This window comes from Balaenoptera borealis, assembly GCF_965194805.1.
Source record: "Balaenoptera borealis genome assembly, chromosome: 8".
Classification (NCBI taxonomy): Eukaryota; Metazoa; Chordata; class Mammalia; order Artiodactyla; family Balaenopteridae; genus Balaenoptera; species Balaenoptera borealis.
The window spans coordinates 76089173-76109891 of record NC_138865.1 but is presented as its reverse complement, the minus strand read 5'-3'; the positions used below and the strand labels follow the sequence as shown (position 1 = coordinate 76109891).

The 20719-nt window shown below is 37.2% G+C and overlaps 2 protein-coding genes across 2 annotated transcripts in view; one reads left to right on the top strand and one right to left on the bottom strand.

The window, feature by feature from the left end:
- Nucleotides 1-4487, bottom strand: part of LOC309633085 (cytochrome P450 1A1-like) — a 108754-nt gene extending 104267 nt beyond the window's left edge. The window contains 1 exon segment of the mRNA XM_082401490.1: nt 4407-4487. The gene's annotated coding sequence lies outside the window, so the exon portion shown is untranslated.
- ALDH1A1 (aldehyde dehydrogenase 1 family member A1) overlaps nt 1-20719 on the top strand; it is a 54499-nt gene that overhangs the window by 14530 nt on the left and 19250 nt on the right. The window contains exons 2-7 of the mRNA XM_082401456.1: nt 4426-4530; nt 12203-12343; nt 14424-14553; nt 16143-16204; nt 17749-17877; nt 19503-19616. Coding sequence (XP_082257582.1) covers nt 4426-4530; nt 12203-12343; nt 14424-14553; nt 16143-16204; nt 17749-17877; nt 19503-19616 — 681 coding nt within the window. The remainder of the gene's footprint in view (nt 1-4425; nt 4531-12202; nt 12344-14423; nt 14554-16142; nt 16205-17748; nt 17878-19502; nt 19617-20719) is intronic.

Sequence of the window (20719 nt, the reverse complement as noted above, 5' to 3'; positions counted from 1 at the left end):
CTTAGGCAGGTTTATTCCTAGGTATTTTATTCTTTTTGTTGCAATGGTAAATGGGAGTGTTTACTTAATTTCTATTTCTGAGTTTTCGTTGTTGGTGTATAGGAAAGCCAGAGATTTCTGTGCATTAATTTTGTATCCTACAACCTTACCAAATTCATTCATTAGTTCTAGTAGTTTTCTGGTGGCGTCTTTAGGAATTTCTATGTATAGAAAATCATGTCACCTGCAAACAGTGACAATTTTACTTTTTCTTTTCCAATTTGTATTCCTTTTATTTCTTTTTCTTCTCTGATTGCCATGGCTAGGACTTCCAAAACCTTGTTGAATAAGAGTGGTGAGAGTGGACATACTTGTCTTATTCCTGATCTTAGTGGAAATGCTTTTAGTTTTTCACCATTGAGTATGATGCTTGCTGTGGGTTTGTCATATATGGCCTTTATTATGTTGAGGTAGTTTCCCTCTATGCCCACTATCTGGAGAGTTTTTATCATAAATGGGTGTTGAATTTTGTCAAAAGCTTTTTCTGCATCTATTGAGATGATCATATGATTTTTATTCTGCAGTTTGTTAATATGGTGTATCACACTGATTGATTTGCATATATTGACAAATCCGTGCATCCCTGGGATAAATGCCACTTGATCATGATGTATGATCCTTTTACTGTGTTGTTGGATTCTGTTTGCTAGTATTTTGTTGAGGATTTTTGCATCTATGTTCATCAGTGATATTGGCCTGTAGTTTTCTTTGTGACATCTTTGTCTGGTTTTGGAATCAGGGTGATGGTGGCTTCACAGAATGAATTTGGGAGTGTTTCTCCCTCTGCAATTTTTTGGAAGAGTTTGAGAAGGATCAGTGTTAGCTTTTCTCTAAGTGTTTGATAGAATTCGCCTGTGAAGCCATCTGTTCCTGGACTTTTGTTTGTTGGAAGATTTTTAATTATGGTTTCAATTTCATTACTTGTGATAGGTTGTTTATATTTTCTAATTCTTCCTGGTTCTGTCTTGGAAAATTGTACCTTTCCAAGAATTTGTCCATTTCTTTGTGGTTCTCCATTTTATTGGCATATAATTGTATGTAGTAGTCTCTCATAATCCTTTGTATTTCTGCAGTGCCAGTTGTGATTTCTCCTTTTTCATTTCTAATTTTAGTGATTTGCATCCTCTCCCTTTTTTTCTTGATGAGTCTGGCTAAGGGTTTATCAATTTTGTTTATCTTCTCAAAGAACCAGCTTTTAGTTTTATTGATCTTTGCTATTGTTTTCTTTGTTTCTATTTCGTTTATTTCTGCTCTGATCTTTATGATTTCTTTCCTTCTACTGACTTTGGGTTCTCTTTGTTCTTCTTTCTCTAGTGATTAAGTGTAGCATTAGATTGTTTATTTGAGATTTTTCTTGCTTCTTGAGGTGAGATTGAATTGCTGTAAACTTCCCTCTTAGAACTGCCTTTGCTTCATCCCATAGGTTTTGGGTCTTCGTGTTTTTGTTGTCATTTGTTTCTATGTATTTCTTTGTTTCTTCTTTGATTTCTTCAGAGATCTCTTGATTATTTAGTAGCACACTGTTTAGCCTCCATGTATTTTTGTTTCTTACGGTTTTTTTCCCTGTAATTGATTTCCAATCTCATAGCATTGTGGTCAGAATAGATGCTTGATACAATTTCAATTTTCTTACATTTTCCGAGGCTTGATTTGTGACCCAAGATGTGATGTATCCTGGAGAATGTTTGTGTGCACTTGAGAAGAAAGTGTATTCTGTCACTTTTCGGTGGAATGTTCTATAAATATCAGTTAGATCTATCTGGTCTTGTGTCATTTAAAGCTTGTGTTTCCTTATTTATTTTCTGTTTGGATGATCTGTCCATTGGTGTAATTGGGGTGTTAAAGTCCCCTACTATTATTGTGTTACTGTTGATTTCTCCTTTCATGGTTGTTAGCATTTTCTTTATGTATTGAATTTCTCCTATGTTGGGTGCATAAACATTTATAATTGTTATATCTTCTTCTTGGATTGATCCTTTGATCATTATGTAGTGTCCCTCCTTATCTCTTGTAACAGTCTTTATTTTAAAGTCTATTTTATCTGATACGAGTATTGCTACTCCAGCTTTCTTTTGATTTCCATTTGCATGGAATATCTTTTTCCATCCCCTCACTTTCAGTCTGTATGTGTCCCTAGGTCTGAAGTGGGTCTCTTGTAGACAGCATATAGATGGGTCTTGTTTTTGTATCCATTCAGCAATCCTGTGTCTTTTGGTTGGAGCACTTAATCCATTTACAGTCAAGGTTATTATTGATATGTATGTTCCTATTACCATTTTCTTACTTGTTTTGGGTTTATTTTTGTGGGTCTTGTTCTTCTCTTGTGTTTACTGCTTAGAGAAGTTTCTTTAACATTTGTTGTAAAGCTGGTTTGGTGGTGCTGAATTCTCTTAGCTTTTGCTTGTCTGAAAAGCTTTTAATTTCTCCATCGAATCTGAATGACATCCTTGCTGGGTAATCTTGGTTGTAGGTTTTTCGCTTTCATCACTTTAAGTATATCCTGCCACTCCCTTCTGGCCTGCAGAGTTTCCACTGAAAAATCAGCTGACAACCTTATGGGGATTCCTTTGTATGTTATTTTTTGTTTTCCCCTTGCTGCTTTTAATATTTTTTCTTTGAATTTAATTTTTGTTAGTTTGATTAATATGTGTCTTGGTGTGTTTTTCCTAGGGTTTATCCTGTATGGGACTCTCTGTGCTTCCTGGACTTGGGTGACTATTTCCTTTCCCATGTTAGGGAAGTTTTCCACTATAATCTCTTCAAATATTTTCTCAGACCCTTTCTTTTTCTCTTCTTCTTCTGGGACCCCTATAATTCAAATGTTGGTGCATTTAATGTTGTCCCAGAGGTCTCTGAGATTGTCTTCAATTCTTTTCATTCTTTTTTCTTTATTCTGCTCCTTGGCAGTTATTTCCACCATTTTGTCTTTCTGCTCACTTATTCATTCTTCTGCCTCAGTTATTCTGTTATTGATTCCTTCTAGTGTATTTTTCATTTCAGGTTTTGTGTTGTTCATCTCTGTTTGTTTGTTCTTTAGTTCTTCTAGATCTTTGTTAAACATTTCTCATATTTTCTCAATCCATGCTTCCATTCTATTTCTGAGATTCTGGATCATCTTTACTATCATTACTCTGAATTCTTTTTCCGGTAGATTGCCTCTTTCCTCTTTATTTATTTGGTCTTGTAGGTTTTCACCTTGCTCCTTCATCTGTGACATTATTTTGCCATCTCATCTTTTTTTTTTTTAATGAGTGGGATTGTGTTCCTGTTTTACTGGTTGTTTGGCCTGAGGCTTCCAACACTGTAGTTTGTAGGCTATTGAGTAGAGCTGGGTCTTGGTGCTGAGATGAGGACCTCTGTGAGACTCCACTCTGATGAATATATTCCCTGGGGTCTGAGGTTCTCTGTTAGTCCAGTGGTTTGGACTCAGAGCTCCCACTGCAGGAGCTTCCACCCGACCCTGGGCTCTGTGAACCAAGATCCCTCAAGCCACGTGGGGTTGCAAAAAAAAAAAACCAAAAAAACAATAACAAAGTAAAAAATAAAATTAGACTAGGAAACTAACAGATATGTTAGAAAGAATGTAAAGATAAAAATATAGATGAATCAACAACTGGAAGGTACATAGTACCACAATAGTAAAAAAGAGGAGGAGGGAAAAGAAAAAAAAAAGGGGGGGAAGGCCTTGGCTGTGGAGGGTGGGGCCTAAGCAAGGGTGAGGTTTGGATGGTGGGCGGGGCCAATGCTCAGGACCCACAGGGCTGGAAAAGGCCCTGGGGGCATGGGAGGGTGGGGCTTAGGCTCAAGAAACAGAAGGCGCACAGGCGTGCCCTCCCCGCCCCGGTCTCAGAGGCCAGGGGACCTCACCTGGGAGTCCAGCAGGCTTCCTGGGCTCGAGTGGGCGGGGCAAATGCCCTCCTCTCCTCTACTGCTCCTCTGGTCTGGGTTCCGGGAGGGCACCTCCCGCCTGCCTCTCCTGATCTCTCTGAGCCTATGCCCCCAAGGACACACACGGCCTGGAGGGGTCTTTGGAGGGCAGGGGATCAGCTTAGGAGCTCAGCAGGCTCCCCGGCCGAGTGGGCCAGGCAATCGCCCTCCGCTCCTCTCCCGCTCTTCCCGGAGAGTCCCTCCCTCCTGCCTCTCCTGATCTCCCCCGTCTAAGGGGCACCGATCCTGTCTGGCCTCCACTTCTCCTCCCCTCTCAGTCCCCCTACATCCTACCGGTTCACTCTGGGGTTCCTCCCGTCTCCTTGGGCGTCAGAGTCCCCCACCAGCAGCTGGCAGTCACCCTAGTTGTGGGGAGATGCTAACTCCATGTCTTCCTACACCACCATCTTGACTCTGCCCTTAAATACCTTTTTATTTACCTTTTCTCCTCTTCTGCAGATCTTCATAAACAATGAATGGCATAGTTCAGTGAGTGGCAAGAAATTTCCGGTCTTTAATCCTGCAACTGAGGAGAAACTGTGTGAGGTAGAAGAAGGAGATAAGGTAAGTTTTATAACACTAGTTCCATTTTATGCCACCATTCTGAGCTCCCAACCTCCTTCCATGTTCAAATAGACATGTCATGAAACATGAAAACATGGTTTCCAGGGCATCCGGGGAAATGTTCTGGGTACATAATGGGTGCTCACTAGTCATGCAATGATGATGAGCCTGTGCTTGAGCTTCTGGGTGTGGTGACTCTTTGCATATTATTTTCCTTGCTTTTCAATTCAAATAGTGTCTGTATTTATTGCACAAATAGACTGCATATGAAGTGAGTGGTCATGCATTTAAAAAGCAGAGATATCCTTTATTCATACAAAATTTTTTAAGTTGCAAAAGAAAACTAAAAAATCTTAATATAGGACTTTTGTGATGATACATTGCCTAGTTATTTCATTAAAAATCATTGAATTTATATTGATCAGTACCTTAAAAATTGAATTTTAAAGTGATGTAAATTGAATCACAAATTAAGTGTTGTTGCTTGCTAGCTAATAATACTAACAACAAAAGTTAACTTTTATAATGATAATTTTTAATACAAATTAAAAAAAAATTTAATACACAAAGCAACCCTACGTACTGCTGTTAGCCACTTTTACAAATGATGATGAAACAGCAGAATGAAAAGGTTGAGTAATTTACTCAAGAAGATATTGCTAATAAATAATGAAATCAGCGTTCAGCTGCTGTGCTTCTGTCCCCGGAGCCTGTGTCTGGCAGGGCTACTGCCTTACCTTGTGATCATTATAAAAGAGAGGGTAATATTAAATAGGCCAGGGAGTGAAGAGAGTATAAAAGCCTTCAGAATATTTATCTGAACACATACCTTAAAAAGCATATGGTCTAATTTGAAATGATTTTTCTGGTCTTTAGCTGTCCAGATGTTATCAAGCTTTTAATTTCTGTCATGTAAGATATAAAGAGGTAAAATATTTTGCTGCATGAAAAGACTACTTATTGGAAGATGAAGTCAGCAAAATCCAAGGATAATACTACTTTCGACACTATGTTCAGTTCATGGTAGCAATCATATGTTCCTGTTCTGTCTCCATTCTTTTGCTATCTTCTTCCCAATCAACTAATCTCAAGGTATTACACCTTGCAAACCTATTTGAAAATAGTGATAGACCTGAGGGGCTCTTTGGGATTTAGGAAAGGCCCTGGATTCAGGTTGCAGTGTTATCAGAAGAAATAAGACCCATGCCTTGAGGGGCAAGGATGCAGAGTTTAGACAGAGAGGTCAACAGCTTGAGAAGTAAAAGCAACATAGAATGGAGACACATGTCATCTGCTTTCAGATTTCACTTTCTATATACCAGAGTTCACCCGTGCATAAATTCTTCAAGGGCTTCTCATTGCCTCTGGGGGGGAAGAAAAAAACCCTTCGTTTCTGGCTTCCAGTTTTCCTCATCAGTGTAAGAGTTCCAAGCTTATGGTGCCCAGTACCATGCCCCAAACATTGCATGTTGATCGCTGCCTCTGGGCCACAGCCACAGTGCAGTCCTTGGGACCTAGTTCAAGTCACCATCTGTGGTAAGGGCACAGAAGTTCCACATTTGCACTGACCATTTACCCTCTTTGAGCTCCTGTTCCTTTTTGTGCAGAACAGGGAGATAGGAAAAACTTGGGGGAGCTTAAATAAGAAAATACGTAGTGTTTTAACAGTGCCAGGCATATAATGTAGCCTCAATCATTATAGGTATTACACTTCTTTAAAGTCTTCTCTAACCTTCGCAGGTAGAATTGCTCTCTTCTATGTCATTACAGAACATCACTTATACTTATATTCTAACCCTTGTGTTTTACTGCTTATTGGTTAATTTGTCTGAGACAATATGCTTCTTGTAGAGATTGACATTACATCTCACCTTTATGCCCATGGTATCCAACACCCTATAGATAATGGATAAATGAAATCATTTTCTCCTTCATCAAGCTTTGTTTCCATATACCTCATACACCTTACCTTAGGAATCTAGTACTAAAATGACTATTGACTAAAAGCAGTGATTCTTGAAATTTTGGTGCTTTAGAACTTCTTGGAAGGCTTGTTAAACACAGATCCCTGGACCCCTCCCACCCTGAGTTTGTTTCAATAATTCTAGAGTGAGACCTGAGCATTTGCGTTTCTGACAAATTCTTAGCTGATGCCGATGCTGCCGTTTGGGGTGAGGGTAGGGGAACACACTTTGAGAACCACTGAACTAATGTATTAAACCGTAAGTTGTATCTCCTCTTAGGTGTTAGCATTTAATAGGAAGCATGGGTTTTGACAGGTAAGAAAGTTGATGATTGGAAACTGTGCTATGATAATCACTCTGCATCTCTACGAAATGGCACAAGACCAAACTTAGGCAGAAAAATACTGATGATCCCTAGCAATGTGCTCTAGGAAATCCAGAACCCTGGGTCCTATTAGCCATTCCCAGAAATAAGAGAAAAATTGATTCTTCACATTCAATAAAGAAGAATAGTTTTTATCAGAGACTTCTAGAGGTCTACCCAGCATTACGTGACCTCAAATGTCCTTCTAGTTGCTTGAGTGGCTCTGACAATGCTGAAGAGGTGGGAAAAGCAATAAAGGACAAGATTAGGGCAGAGTTGAGCCCCTGACAGCTGCCTACGCTTTCTCTCCAGAGGTATAAATGGCACTCAGGAGGGAGACTGCAGAACTGTGTGCAGTTTGCATTAACGAAAGAAAAAAACAATTCTTGATGCTTTAGCTCTTGGGCCTTGGACATCTCGCTTTGCCACTAGCTTCTGAGATTAGTTTCCTCAGTAAAACAAATCTGTGCCTGGAATTCCAGGTGAAATCTTGTCAGGCAATCTGAAGACTTTTCTTGGTATCATTGGTGAGATTTACACTCTTCCTAAAGTGTAGTGAGGGAAAGCTGATGATCACACCTGAAGCTTTAGAAATATTTGATATCTATTTGCTCTCTGCTTATTGACAATTAATCCTGCTCTTAGTAGGGCAGAACTGTCTGTGCAAATGTGGTTTAAAAACATTCATTAAAGTCCAGCAAAGCTTCAAATCAGGTCACCATGCTAATGGAGTTGGCTGGATACTTGATCTCTCAAGTTAGATTGTTTATGGTATAAACTGTCCATAGTAAGCAACTGTTTGCTTAAAATCCAGTGCTCTTGTCGTCATATTCTTTTTTGAAATGATCTACCAGCATTTGTTTTAAAATAATTATTGCTGTTCTCACAATTCTGCTGACAAATGTATAGTAACTTCCAACGTTGCTTAGTGAAAGGTACAAATCTAGTAAATTACATGGTCACAGTAAACCTAATATTCTGGAACTGACTCTTTAGATAATGAGCCAAGAGGTTTTAAGGATTTAATTGATGAGTAGAATGGAGCTAACAATGGGCTACATACCGCCTTTCAATGGTACTATAAAGAAAGGAGGAAGGGCAAGAACAAATGCAGGTTACAAAGAAAAGCACAGATGGGGGTGGGAACTGTTTTCTTTTCACTTCAGTGGCTCTTTTGGGCTATACTGACTAATCCTGAAAACTGCTTTTAATACTAAAGCATGACCTAACAAATAATTGGTGGGGATAAAAGTAAATGTCCATTAAAGTAAGTGCCTATGACAGGTGTAAAACTGGTCTGATAACTACTTTCTCCAAATCTGAACAAATTTAATATGGAAATGCACGGTCTGGGAGGGATGGAAGAGTTCAGTCCTTCCTTAATTTCATCTCTTCAACTTGTGGTCCCTTACTTCAAAAAAGGAACATTTTAAACACTATAAGGTAAAAGTATTACTGATGGTAGAAAATCTGAGTTAATGGTATCATATTGTTTTCTAGTTAGTTAAAAAATTATGTCCTTGGAAATGCTAGTCCTGGATTAAAAATCCAAGAAATAGTCGTCTTGGAATAAAAATAATAATAATAATAATTTACAAAAACCCCTTATGCCTAATAGTTTTGGTTAATGTAAAAGCTTTGTTATATAATGGAATCAATTAAGATATGAATTATTTTGTAAATATCAATATAAGAAAATTATTTATATAAGGAGCACCCTTATATGAAATCAATGTAACATAATGAGTTTATAAGATGCATAATAAACTTATTAAATATTTATAACCTGCCTATTGTAGACCCAAATAGTAAGAAGTATTATAGCTTATAATAGAGATAGCAGTGAGTATTCATTGCAAATGAGATCATTATCAGGATAGCCTTGAAGAGCTATACAACTGGATTTTGGAGTCAGATTTGGGACTAAATTTTGGTTCTACTATCTGCTAGATTTCATGTCCTATAAAACGAGGTCTGTGATGCTTAACTACAGCAGTAACTGTGGGGTTATAAAGGGTTTAGCATAGCGCCAGGAACTTAGTAAGCTCTTAACTAGTAGCTATTATCAAGCTGGATTAGTCTGGCAAGGGTTTAGGTAGGTTGTGATATTTGAGCTGGGTCTTAAAGAATATGTAGGATTTTGAAAGGAAAGGGGTGTGCTGGTAGAACATTCTAGGCGAGGAGAATTATAGGAGCAAAGGTGAGAAGTAGTTGGGCCAGACAGAGTAGAAAAAAATGTGAGCACAAGTTTGAGTAGGTGAAGTGGGGCCCCAAAATGCTAGGCTTTGAAAATCAGAAAGAGAAGTCTGACCTAAGGACGGTGGGCAAAGGGAGCATTTGCAAATATTGGAAAGGGAAAGTGATAAGGTCAAATTATTTGAGGAAGATTAGCCTGGTAGCAATAGGCAAGACAGTTTGGGGAGAGAAGAAAATGGACTTAGGAAGGCTAGCAACAATACGAGATAACGACAGCCTAAAATAATACAGGGCAGTGAAAACTGAAAGGAAGGATTAAAACACACTACAACTGCTGATAGTTATTTTAAGGTTGTTTTGACTGCTCTGATTCCAATAGCACTTACTACCATTTAATGAACACTTAACATAATGGCTGTCACAGAAAATGTATTTCAAGTGTCACCTTATTCAATCTTCAACACAACTCCATGAGGTCAATTATCCCTATTTTAAAGATAAGAAAACCAAAGGTGAGAGAAGTCATATCACAATATAGTTCACTTCAGAATATTTCTCATGGTTTATAATAATGATGTGATTATTTGGTTGTATGTTTCTCCCACACAATTGGAATTTTCAAAAGGCCAGTCTCTTTACTTCACTACTTTATCGTTAGCAGCCTGATGATAAGAATGCTACAGAATAGAGTGTTTAGCAAATCTTTAGATAGATGGATGAACGAATAGATGGATGCTTCAAAGCTTACATAGCTAATAGGTGAGGAACCAGAATTCAGATCAGGGTTGTTTTGTTCCAGACCTATATGTTAACTACCATTATTCTATTTCTGTGCCAGCAAGATAAAATATATGAGAAAAGGAGGAGTATGATCCAAAGGATATAACCACAAACACATCTTTATTTATAGCAGCATTCTCCAGGAACATACTTTCCATATGGCAGAGTTACTTGTCTTGAAGCCAATTATTCCATATCCCTTTGAGAGGCCAGGATGCCTATGATAAACCATATTTGGCTAAGGCTGATGATGGAACACTAAGCAGAAGGGTCCAAATGAAAGCTGTGTCACACAGACCTTTGCAAACACAGAGCAGCATGTATTTTATAAGCTGTGGTATCCACAGATCATGCTGGCAATTTCAGATTCTTGTGGTTTGCTTTTTAATTTTTTTCAACAGTGCTCTTCCAATATAATTTGGAAAAGGTGAGAACCTATGGCATAAAACAATGTCCAAATATAAGCAATCAATGTGATTAACTGAATGCCCAAAATATGACTGAATATATATTTCTCAGGAAGGGAGAGTAAGAATACATGTATTTTATTGTATATAATCACTATTCTCTCAAAAGTTAGACAGTAAGATACACAAGTGACTAATAAGAACCTGCTGTATAAAAAAAAAATTAAATTAAATTAAAAATTTTTTTTAAAAAGGAAAAGATACACAAGTGTATGATGGTTACAGTGAAAGAATGTTTGCTTGTAGTCTGTATTGTGATAATATTATCACTTAATCGGACCAAATTATACTTGTAAAATATCCCCCTGGCCCAAGATCATCTTAGTGTGGTGATAAATAACGTAAAAATAATTTACTTTTCTTGTATTTTAATATGCAGACTTGTAAGTTTGGGACGCCTTTTTTTTTTTGGTGGCGCTATGTGGGATCTTTGTTCTCTGACCAGGGATCAAACCCGTGTCCCTGCAGTGGAAGTGTGGAGTCCTAACCACTGGACCACCAGGGAATTCCCAGTTTGGGACTTCTTGACTGAATATAATCAAAGGCAGGGAATATTAATCTGAGATCCATGCCTCCCAAAGGGGAAGGTATCATCGTTGAATGGGTTCAGCTTAATTTGAGCAACTTAAAAAAATTTAGGACAATTTTCCCTTCAGATTCTTTAAGGAAACTATGGCTCCTGCACAAAAGACAACCCACTGGCCTAAGAGGTACCATGATTTGTGGAGCTTATATAGCTCCATGTAGTGACCAGACTGATAAGCAAAAGAAGATTGGGAAAATCTATGCCTTTAAAGTGTTTGCAACTGATTTGATGGAGGAAGGAAAAAAGACAAATAGAGTAGTAATGGAAGAGGTAGTGATTTTTGTAGTAGATGTATTCTATAGGCGCTCAAATGGGATCTGAACAAAGATCTATGGGAATGAGTGGCCAGGCAAAGTATTTAACTGAGGCAGACTAGGAAAGAACAGGAGGAATAAACCAGTTCAGAAAAAAGAGTGTGAGTGAGGACACATGAGTGAAGGCAAGAAGACTGAGTGTGAAATTACTCAATTATTTGACTTTTGCTTGAATTAATGTAATTTTAAGCAGTGCCTTAATAATAAGAAACTGACTTCTTTACCTAGTTAGGGATTGAAAGGAACTCTTTGTACCTAGTTGGGAAATGAGAGGTTGTAATATACCGCCCTTTCTCTATACCAGACCCGCTGCCTCTGTGCCTTTTTCCCTCTGAACAAGAGGAATGAGCACATGTTTATAATGTTTACTCTTCAACAGCAAAACATAGTTCTTATTCACCCTTCAGTAGGTTCTTCATGAGAATACACAGCCCATAAAGTCACCAGAGATCCAAGAAGATATTCACTATTTTAGATCTTGAGCTTTCCCTGGAACTTTTGACAAACCAATCACCAAAGCAGTAAAATGTAGTGGTGAAGAGCAAAGACTCTACAGTCAGCTGGGCTCCTTTTAAAACACAGTTCAGCCACTTTCAGCTATTGACCTTGGGCAAATCTTCCCTTTCTCTTTGCATCAGTTTCTTCATCTGTAAAATGGGGAACGTATCTGTCTCATAAAATTATTGAGAATTAAATGAGTTAATAGGTGTAAAGCAATTAGAACATTATCTGATATATGGTAAGCACGCCAATGATAGGAACTATTAAAATATAATATTTCTCTTCTAGGAAGTCAAGCATGTGCTATGTGTGTGGTACTCATCATTCCAAAGAGTAGGCAGCAGGTATAATTCCAATATATGGTAGTTGAGTTTGTACAGTATGCTGGAATTGAGCTGATGAAGACACAGCTTATGAGGAGTTTTAGTGTATTTTATAGGGTTATTGCCACTGGATTTGCTAATACATTTAGCCCACGAATTGAATTCTTTGACTTGCAGGAGGATGTTGACAAAGCAGTAAAGGCCGCAAGACAGTCTTTTCAGATTGGCTCTCCATGGCGTACTATGGATGCTTCAGAGAGAGGACGGCTAATAAACAAGTTGGCTGATTTAATCGAAAGAGATCGTCTGCTCCTGGCAGTGAGTATTAACCAAACTGCGCAGAACTCAAAATCTCTAGAAAGCATTCGTTGTTCGGATTGGTGAGTTGTTTTGATTTTAGTGTTCACTATATACTCTCTACAAATAAAACAAAAAGACTTCTACCAGCTCTTGTATATGAATGGTACCATTGAGCTTATTCTCAGATAGTAAGTAATCTGCACTCTGGTTTTAGATTATGTTAATGTCTACTCCCAGAATAGAGTCTACAGTCTAAACACTGGGTTTTTTTGCTTTATTTATTTATTTATTTAGTTAGTTAGTTAGTTGCACTGGGTCTTAGTTGTGGCAGGCGGGCTCCTTAGTTGTGGCATGCATGTGGGATCTAGTTCCCTGACCAGGGATCAAACGCAGGCCCCCTGCAATGGGAGCGTGGAGTCTTAACCACTGCGCCACCAGGGCAGACCCTGAGTTAAATCAAATTAAACAAGTTTCTTTCCTTTACTGTAGAATTTCTGAGCCTTTATAAAATAAGGTCACATGCAGCATGAAGATCCTAGAATAATATACCGGTTTTCTTGAACTTACTTGACCACTGAACTCCTTGAGTGAAAAAATCTCATGGAGTTTGTTAAAGGTGCCCAGGATATTTCTTTAAAATAAATCTTATTTCTCCATAATCTAGCCCACCAAGACAGTTAATAAATGGCCACTTTTTCCTTTTCTGAAATGTACATGTTCACAATGGTCTTGAATAAATTATGTTCTTTTTATAGGTGAAAGAGCGAATAATAAAGAAAAATCCATTCATGTGTTTATAAAAATGTTATTTTTATGTATACTGCTTTTTAAAACACATTTCAGCAGTTATATGAATCAGCACATAAAATGGGTGGGGGAGGTGTTTCCTTGTTTTTTCCTGGAGAAGCCAATTTAACACAAAGCAACAGCAACATCAGATTTCAGAGTAAGTTTTTACTACCTTTAGAATCTTAACTGGCGGCAACAAAAAGGCTTATGTTTTTTAAAATCAACATTAGCAATTATAGTTAATCAAAGGGCCATCTATTATCCAATCAAAGATTCAGCATAATTCAAAGTATGTAAAAATACGGAATTAGAAGTTATACGCAATACAACAACAGTAATCAAAACATCCTGCAGGAAGAAAGCAGAATTTGTTAAAACTTGCCTTCCCTAATTTATCCGATCTGTGAATTACAGAATGTTGACTGCCTCTGTCAGCAAAAGACCGTAAGGGGGGAAAAAAGAGTAAGCATACAAAAATCATGTTTGATTAAGTTTTGAGGTAGCATACAATATAATGCAGAGAGAGAAGACTGTACAACAGATAAGGAACTGATTTAAGAGTTTATCACATGTACACTCCTGCCCCAGCAGAACATTACGCCCCAAAGTCTTTACAGTTCTGCTTAAGAAAAGGAGGAAAAGGAGAGCTAGGTCATCCTAAAACCATTAGGGCACTAGACTAGAAAATGTTGAACTTTACAGCCTGACCATTCAAACAATAATTTTGATATTAGTGACAAAACTCAGAGTTTCACAATTTAAAATTTTGTTGAAGAAAACTCATGGATTAAAAAAAAATCCAGGGGTTACTTAAGTTTGTGTGAATATCCAGATGGGATGTAAAAATTAAAAATGATTATTGAGGCATTATTAATGGTCACTGACAGTAAATTGTCACCCACAGTTGTATCATACAATAAGTGAAATCTTGTTGGAACTCTGATCTAAGAGGACTAAGTGCCACTCTCACAAGCTGTGTGTATATCAGATTGTGACCAGCTCCTAGAAAGTTGGTTCACTGGGGGACGTTCAGAATGAGATAGAAGGGCACCAGGGTTTAGAAACCAGAATCTCACTACCTTTTCTACCAAGATCTTGCTATGTCCTTAAGCAAGTATGATCTTAAGCAAGTCCTTTTAACTCTTTTTTTAGTCTCCTTTTTAAAAAGAGGAGGTTACAAAAGATTGCTTACAGGATTTCTTTTAGTGTTTTCAAAATTCTCTAGCACACGATTACTCAAAATATTGACTATTTTTTTAATCTAAAATTTCTGTGGAAGTTTAGATTTGGGGTGTGATCTCTTTTTCAGACAATGGAGTCAATGAATGGTGGAAAACTATTTTCCAATGCATATCTGATGGATTTAGGAGGCTGTATAAAAACATTACGCTACTGTGCAGGCTGGGCTGACAAGATCCAGGGCCGCACAATACCCATTGGTAAGTAGCTTTGGGAAACCACCATGGGTGACGGTAGGGGTGAGGAGATTATTGTAGAGATGAAAAATTCCAAACTCTCCCTTTTAAAGATGTCAACCAAGTAGGGCAGAATTATTTTCTTCTTGACTTTGAGACAATGCAGTTCTGAACCTGGACGTTCTGCTAAGATTCATCATATGCGTTCTAAAATTGTTTCAACATAATTATGCAGAAAATAACACTATAGATACTTTAGAAAATATTAAAGTAAGAACATTCGTATGCCCACAATTACTGATTTAAGCAGTTGTCTCTCTAAGGACTCAAACTTTTCAGAGCTGGCCTCTGAAATTATTTATTTGGGTTTTATTCCAATGGTGACATTTATACCCTTTCTATAATGTAATTATTTAAGCCTCTTTGTATGTTCCAGTATGAGTCAGCTATGGTCATCTGTGCCTGGTCTAACTCAGTATAGTTAGAGCAGACTAATTAAACAAACTAATTCACATTGATTTGTTTCAAATAGTTTCAAAAAAAGAAGGGTCTGTGTTTATAGCTTAAGAATTTGTGTGAGTGAATGTGTATGCATTTTAGTATTTTAATAGAGTATGCACATAATGGGATAGGAATATGAAAAGGCATCGAGTTGGAAAACATTACAAGTAGAATTTAATTCATATAAACGTATTGACTATGGAAATACAACACCCTCCAGGACTGGCCCTGAAGTGCATTTCCAATCTAACTGGAGCATCCCGCTGGTCAGAAGTGAGAGCCAGGAAGTGGAAAGGGGAGAGTGAGACCATGATGGGACCAAGAACTGTGGCTATTTCAGAAACTTTTACTTTACCCTTTGATAAAATGGGAGAAACCATTTAAAGTACAAATAGATCTTGATAAGTAGCCTTCTTGCTATGATAGCCAGGAAGCTTTTGTGGGAACTAGAACGAACACAAAGCACAGTGCAACCTCAGGATGACCACATCAAACTTTGAGGCATATGAATCAATCAAATCCAGATGGAAATGTCCTTTACATCTGGCATTTTTTTTCATAGAATAAGAGAGCTTGCTTTTATTGTTTGGTAGGCAAAAAGAAGAGGACTTTTTAGAACAAGCTAGTAGGAAAGGCTTGTCACTCACAGGGAGATATTTTTTAATTCTACTATATTTTAATTTTACTATTTTTTAAATTATATTATGCACTTAAAAAATTACTGGTAGAACTCAGAGCTGTCAGAAACAGAACTCTAACAGTTTCTTTCTTAGTTACACACCTTTTATTTCCTTTATCATGAAAGAAAGGAAACTGAGAACAAGTATGATTTAGAAAGTAGCCCTCCTATAGGATCAGAGATAGAATAAATATTGTTCAGATCTTTTCCAATTGTGCATCTTTGCTTTGACCTAACTCAGGTTTATGGTTCCTCTCATTTCAAATTACTATTTGAGGGCTCAGTTTTTCATTTTGTAAATAGGCAGAGATATGTTCTCTCTTTCTTTTTTTAAAATTATTGTCTATACCTTCCTCTCACATCAGCCCCAAACCACCATTCTGTGAATATCAAGCATATTTGTCTATAAATGATTGTGTGTTTTATTTTTCAGATGGAAACTTTTTTACTTATACAAGAAATGAGCCTATTGGTGTGTGTGGCCAAATCATTCCTGTAAGTTGTTCTCATATAATTTTCAGTCAAAAAAAAGTGAGTTCTAATTCTATTTCATTTGTTAATGAAGATTTCTTGGGCACAAATGAATGCTTAGATATTTGCTAAATGTGGAGCAAATATAGTAATTGTTGAACTTGGGTCTCTCTGTGGCTGTACCCTTTGGATACGAACCAGTAGTCCAGAAACCTATCTATATTCTGGCATATCTCTTGAGTGTGTTTCCATATACAGCATCACCAAACCTTAACCTTTTACTCTATGGTTTGTTTTTAAAAAGATGTATTGTGCACTCTGTTTAAGACCCATGCTTTACATGTACATAGCAAAGTGGTCATCGTGCAAGACGCCAAGCATTTCAGTGAAGTGTAGTATGGCCGACCACTCTCCAACACTTTCTATCAATATTCCTCATTGGGACTTCTCAACATAGAGAAGAGGAGCAACCAGAGTGTTCAAATTGAATGAAATTTCTTAACTAAATGGAAGAAACTGTGCCAGAGGCATTTGGAGCACAGTATGGAATATATCCTACCTTCAGATAAGAGGCTTTGATACTCCACATTCCTCTTTGAGAAAGAACCATTTTAAGCAGATGAAGATTTCCTTTTATGTCCAACAAATAGGAGACTATCAATGATTTCACTTTGACTGACATATTCAGAAAGGCCAAAAAGGCCAAACAAAAAGATGATAAAATGTCCTGATGTTCTTAGATGAGGAAGTGGCAATGACTTATCTTCTGCTCCAATGAGATTGAAATGTACACATATTAACATTTTGAATGAAATTGCTCATTAGTTCAAAAACCCCAATAAAACCCATAAAAACTACATAATCCTGAATACTAAGAACTGTTAATATTTACTGTATGCCTGTGATGAACAATTCACTGCATTAAACATTTGGCCCACTTTCTCTATGAATCCTCAGGACAACCTTCTGAAGTAGAGAGGACTGTTTTCAGCACTTATAGACGATGAAATCATACACAAAGTGCATATAACTTGTCTGAATTCACATGACTGCTCAGCGATTGAGCTGAGATGTGAACCAAGCTGTCAGCCTCCAGACCCTAGACTTCTTTGTCTTTAGCAAGATATTTGTCTTGGAATTAAATACTACTAAATATTATTATTGGGTAAATGGTTACATTTAAAGCCCTATAGGGAGGGAGGAATAATTACACTTTTTAAACCCTTACAGGTAACTTACAGTATATTTAATAGTAAGGCTTGATTTCTAAACCATGCAGTGATTTTTTTTTCTGGTAGAAAAAGAACTCAAAATAACAGCACTTGATAAAATTTTATGACTTTCTCCTGCTCTCTTCCTGTATCTAGTTTATTTGGAGGTTTTTCTTTTTATTTTTAGCATTTATGAGTTGCTTTGAGCAATGAACTTAATTAGAATATACCAGATGATTAAACAAAACTACTACAATTCTTGTTTAACATCTACAGGGAGTGTATAATGTGGAAGTTAGATTAGCAAATGTGGCTTTCAGCAATACAAAGAATCTATTGTTATATATTGCTTTCTAGTGGAATTTCCCATTGGTCATGCTCATTTGGAAGATAGGGCCTGCCCTCAGCTGCGGAAACACAGTGGTTGTGAAACCAGCAGAGCAAACCCCTCTGACTGCTCTTCACATGGCATCTTTAATAAAAGAGGTACGTTTCCTAAATCAAAATGTGTTTAATCTTTGGATGCTGAAGGAGATGGATGGGCTATGGAGTGAATGTGGCAGTTAAAAAAAAAACCCTTTATTTTTTCGACCTGCATATTTAGCTGTTTTGGAACACAGTTGTTTCCTCCTTGAGTTTCAAATATAAGACTGCTACAGTCACATCACGATACTGAGAGGTGGAATCTTGTTTGTTACTGTCATTCCCATTTCTTTTCGTTTAGAATCCGAATAAAGTTGTATTTCAAATATCTTTAAAAAAAAAAAAGTATGTGCAAGAACTCAGTAGTCCTGATTTACAGTAGGAAGACTTCATTTGTTGCTACTGTAAACTACATTATCTGCCAATGGCTCCTGTCCAGTGGGGATGCATTAAGCATAGCTGCTGGCAGGGACTTTTGGCAGTCAAACCAAATGAACCTCTGCCCAAAGCAGGACAGGAAGCCAGACCAAAAGCTTCATGTCCAACTGCCACCTTATGATCACTTCTTTTATTTCTTTTGCCCAACACCCATGAATGCAAGTTCATGTTGAAATTGCTATGATTTTCTTTCAAATGTTGACCTGTAAGTTGCTATATAACTGCAACTAACAGCCTGGAAATTCTACAAATTTGTTTAAACTAGTCTATCTGAAGGTTGGAGGCTTCTGAGCTAATATGCTTGCTTGTGGTATTGGGCTACATTATTTCTAAACTCATTCACCCATGAGGGAATACCTTTATATTCTCTTTTCTATTACGGTTTTCTCTGCATTTACCTTCCTGCTCAAAAACTGACAAAAGAGCGCATAAAATTTATTTTCATCAACTATCTAGATTGTTTTAATATATTTTTTCTTGCAGACAAGTTATTGTCCTTTACATCATACCAATATTTTAAAAATAAGCTTTAGTCCCTAGAAATTTAAAATTCAGGAAATCTGAATCCATATCTTAAAAATATTCTTCACTTCAAATTAAAAGTAGGCAAAAGAGATGTCAAAATGAGACATTTTGATGCAAATAACATGAAATTTCAATGTGTTGTTTCAGTTGCCACACTGCTCTATACTTGATAATTCTTTAATTGGGATTGGAATCAATCTGTGAAGCTTGATCATGAATGGGATGACCATTTTTAACCTAATATTTTTCTGATTAAATAATGCTGATAGGAATTTGCAACCTAGTTGGTATGCCCTGATCAATCAACAGGTAGAAACTAAAAATGTTAAGATCCCTTTAGCTTCTTATTTTTGCTGAATGGATAATAAACACATTGTTTTCCTTCTTTGTGAGTAATTTACCAACCACTTTTACACACACTATCTTTTTGAGTTACTATTATAAAATTTGAGACAGCCATCATTGGAGCAATGATCCATGAAAGTCAAAGATGGACTTACTCTGAGGAGAAATAGTCCCTCAGTAATGCAGCCCTTGAGGTTATTTTAAGTGGGCTAAACAATGAAATAAGAATAATAATAATAAAACCACCTACATGAATCTTTCTTTGTAGAGAAACTCATAAGATTAGCATAAAGAGGCAGCTTTGATCCCATACTCTCCTCTTTTTTCTGTAGAATTAAATGATCAGTTCTGTTCTAACTATTTTACTTGTTATCTTTCAGGCAGGGTTTCCTCCTGGAGTAGTGAATATTGTCCCCGGTTACGGGCCTACTGCAGGGGCGGCCATTTCTTCTCACATGGATGTAGACAAAGTGGCCTTCACAGGATCAACACAGGTAACATCATTTACTCAGGCCAGTAGTGAAGCAGTCGGAAGCATGTTTTATGTTACTGTTTTTAAGCTGACATTTCCCTAAAACAAAAGTTCTTTTAATGATTTGTTCCTTATTCTAGCCTTCACACATGTTTATAGAACATAAGCAGATGTCGTTGAGATGAAACGAAATACCTATTACAAAAGCAGAAGGACTGGAGTAAACTGTTTTTAGTATGTTATTACTTTCTCTGACGAGAAATATGGCTGATTAGACGTTGTCGTATGATTAGTAAGGTTTATGATAAAAAATATAAATTAGGCCACAGTGATTTGTATGAATGAATTGTAATTTTATCCTGTAGATTAGGGAAGTCAAAGAGCAGAGCCTCACCCTTAGCTCCTTATTTGGGGCTCTCTCTTCCCTGAACATTCTGAAAAGGAGTCAGCAGCTCAGCTTCCCGGATCCGACCTAACTTTTCTGCCTCAGTAGCTCCAGCTTGGCTACCCAGAAGATTAAAGAACAGGACCCCAGCCGTGGGCACTTCAGAGGAGAGGGATGGGGGAGAGGAGGGACGCTAAATGCTCTCCAAATGCTCTGGGTGTTGAAAATGGTTACTTTTTTAACTTTCTGGAGAGAGAAACAGGAAGAACATTCCAGATAGCATGGAAAGGCTAATTTGATTATTTTATACTCCTAATTAGCCACTCCAATATAAAGAAAAGTTTACATAGAGAACTAAAATGATGGAAAATCAAATTTTATTTTTCTTGATCTTTTTTAAACTAGATAAATCAATATGTAATTTTTTCTTGTTTTTTATAGACATAGAATAGAAAAAGTTTACATTCTACAAACTCCTAATTGAGGTAGGGGAAAACCAATTATTCAATCAGGAGTCTGTGGACAAAACAATTGGTAATGGTCAAGACATAGCAATAAACTAAAAAATGATGAAGTCACAGGTTGAAATCACAGCAGAGGAGGTAAAGCAGGAAGGTACAAATTCCTCAGCCTAGCACTGTAGACCTTGCCCAACAGGGGCGCCATGTACAGCTTCTGCTCTAGATCCCACACACTTCTCTAGTTTATCTGAGCCAGAGGCTACTGTTCCACGATGCCAT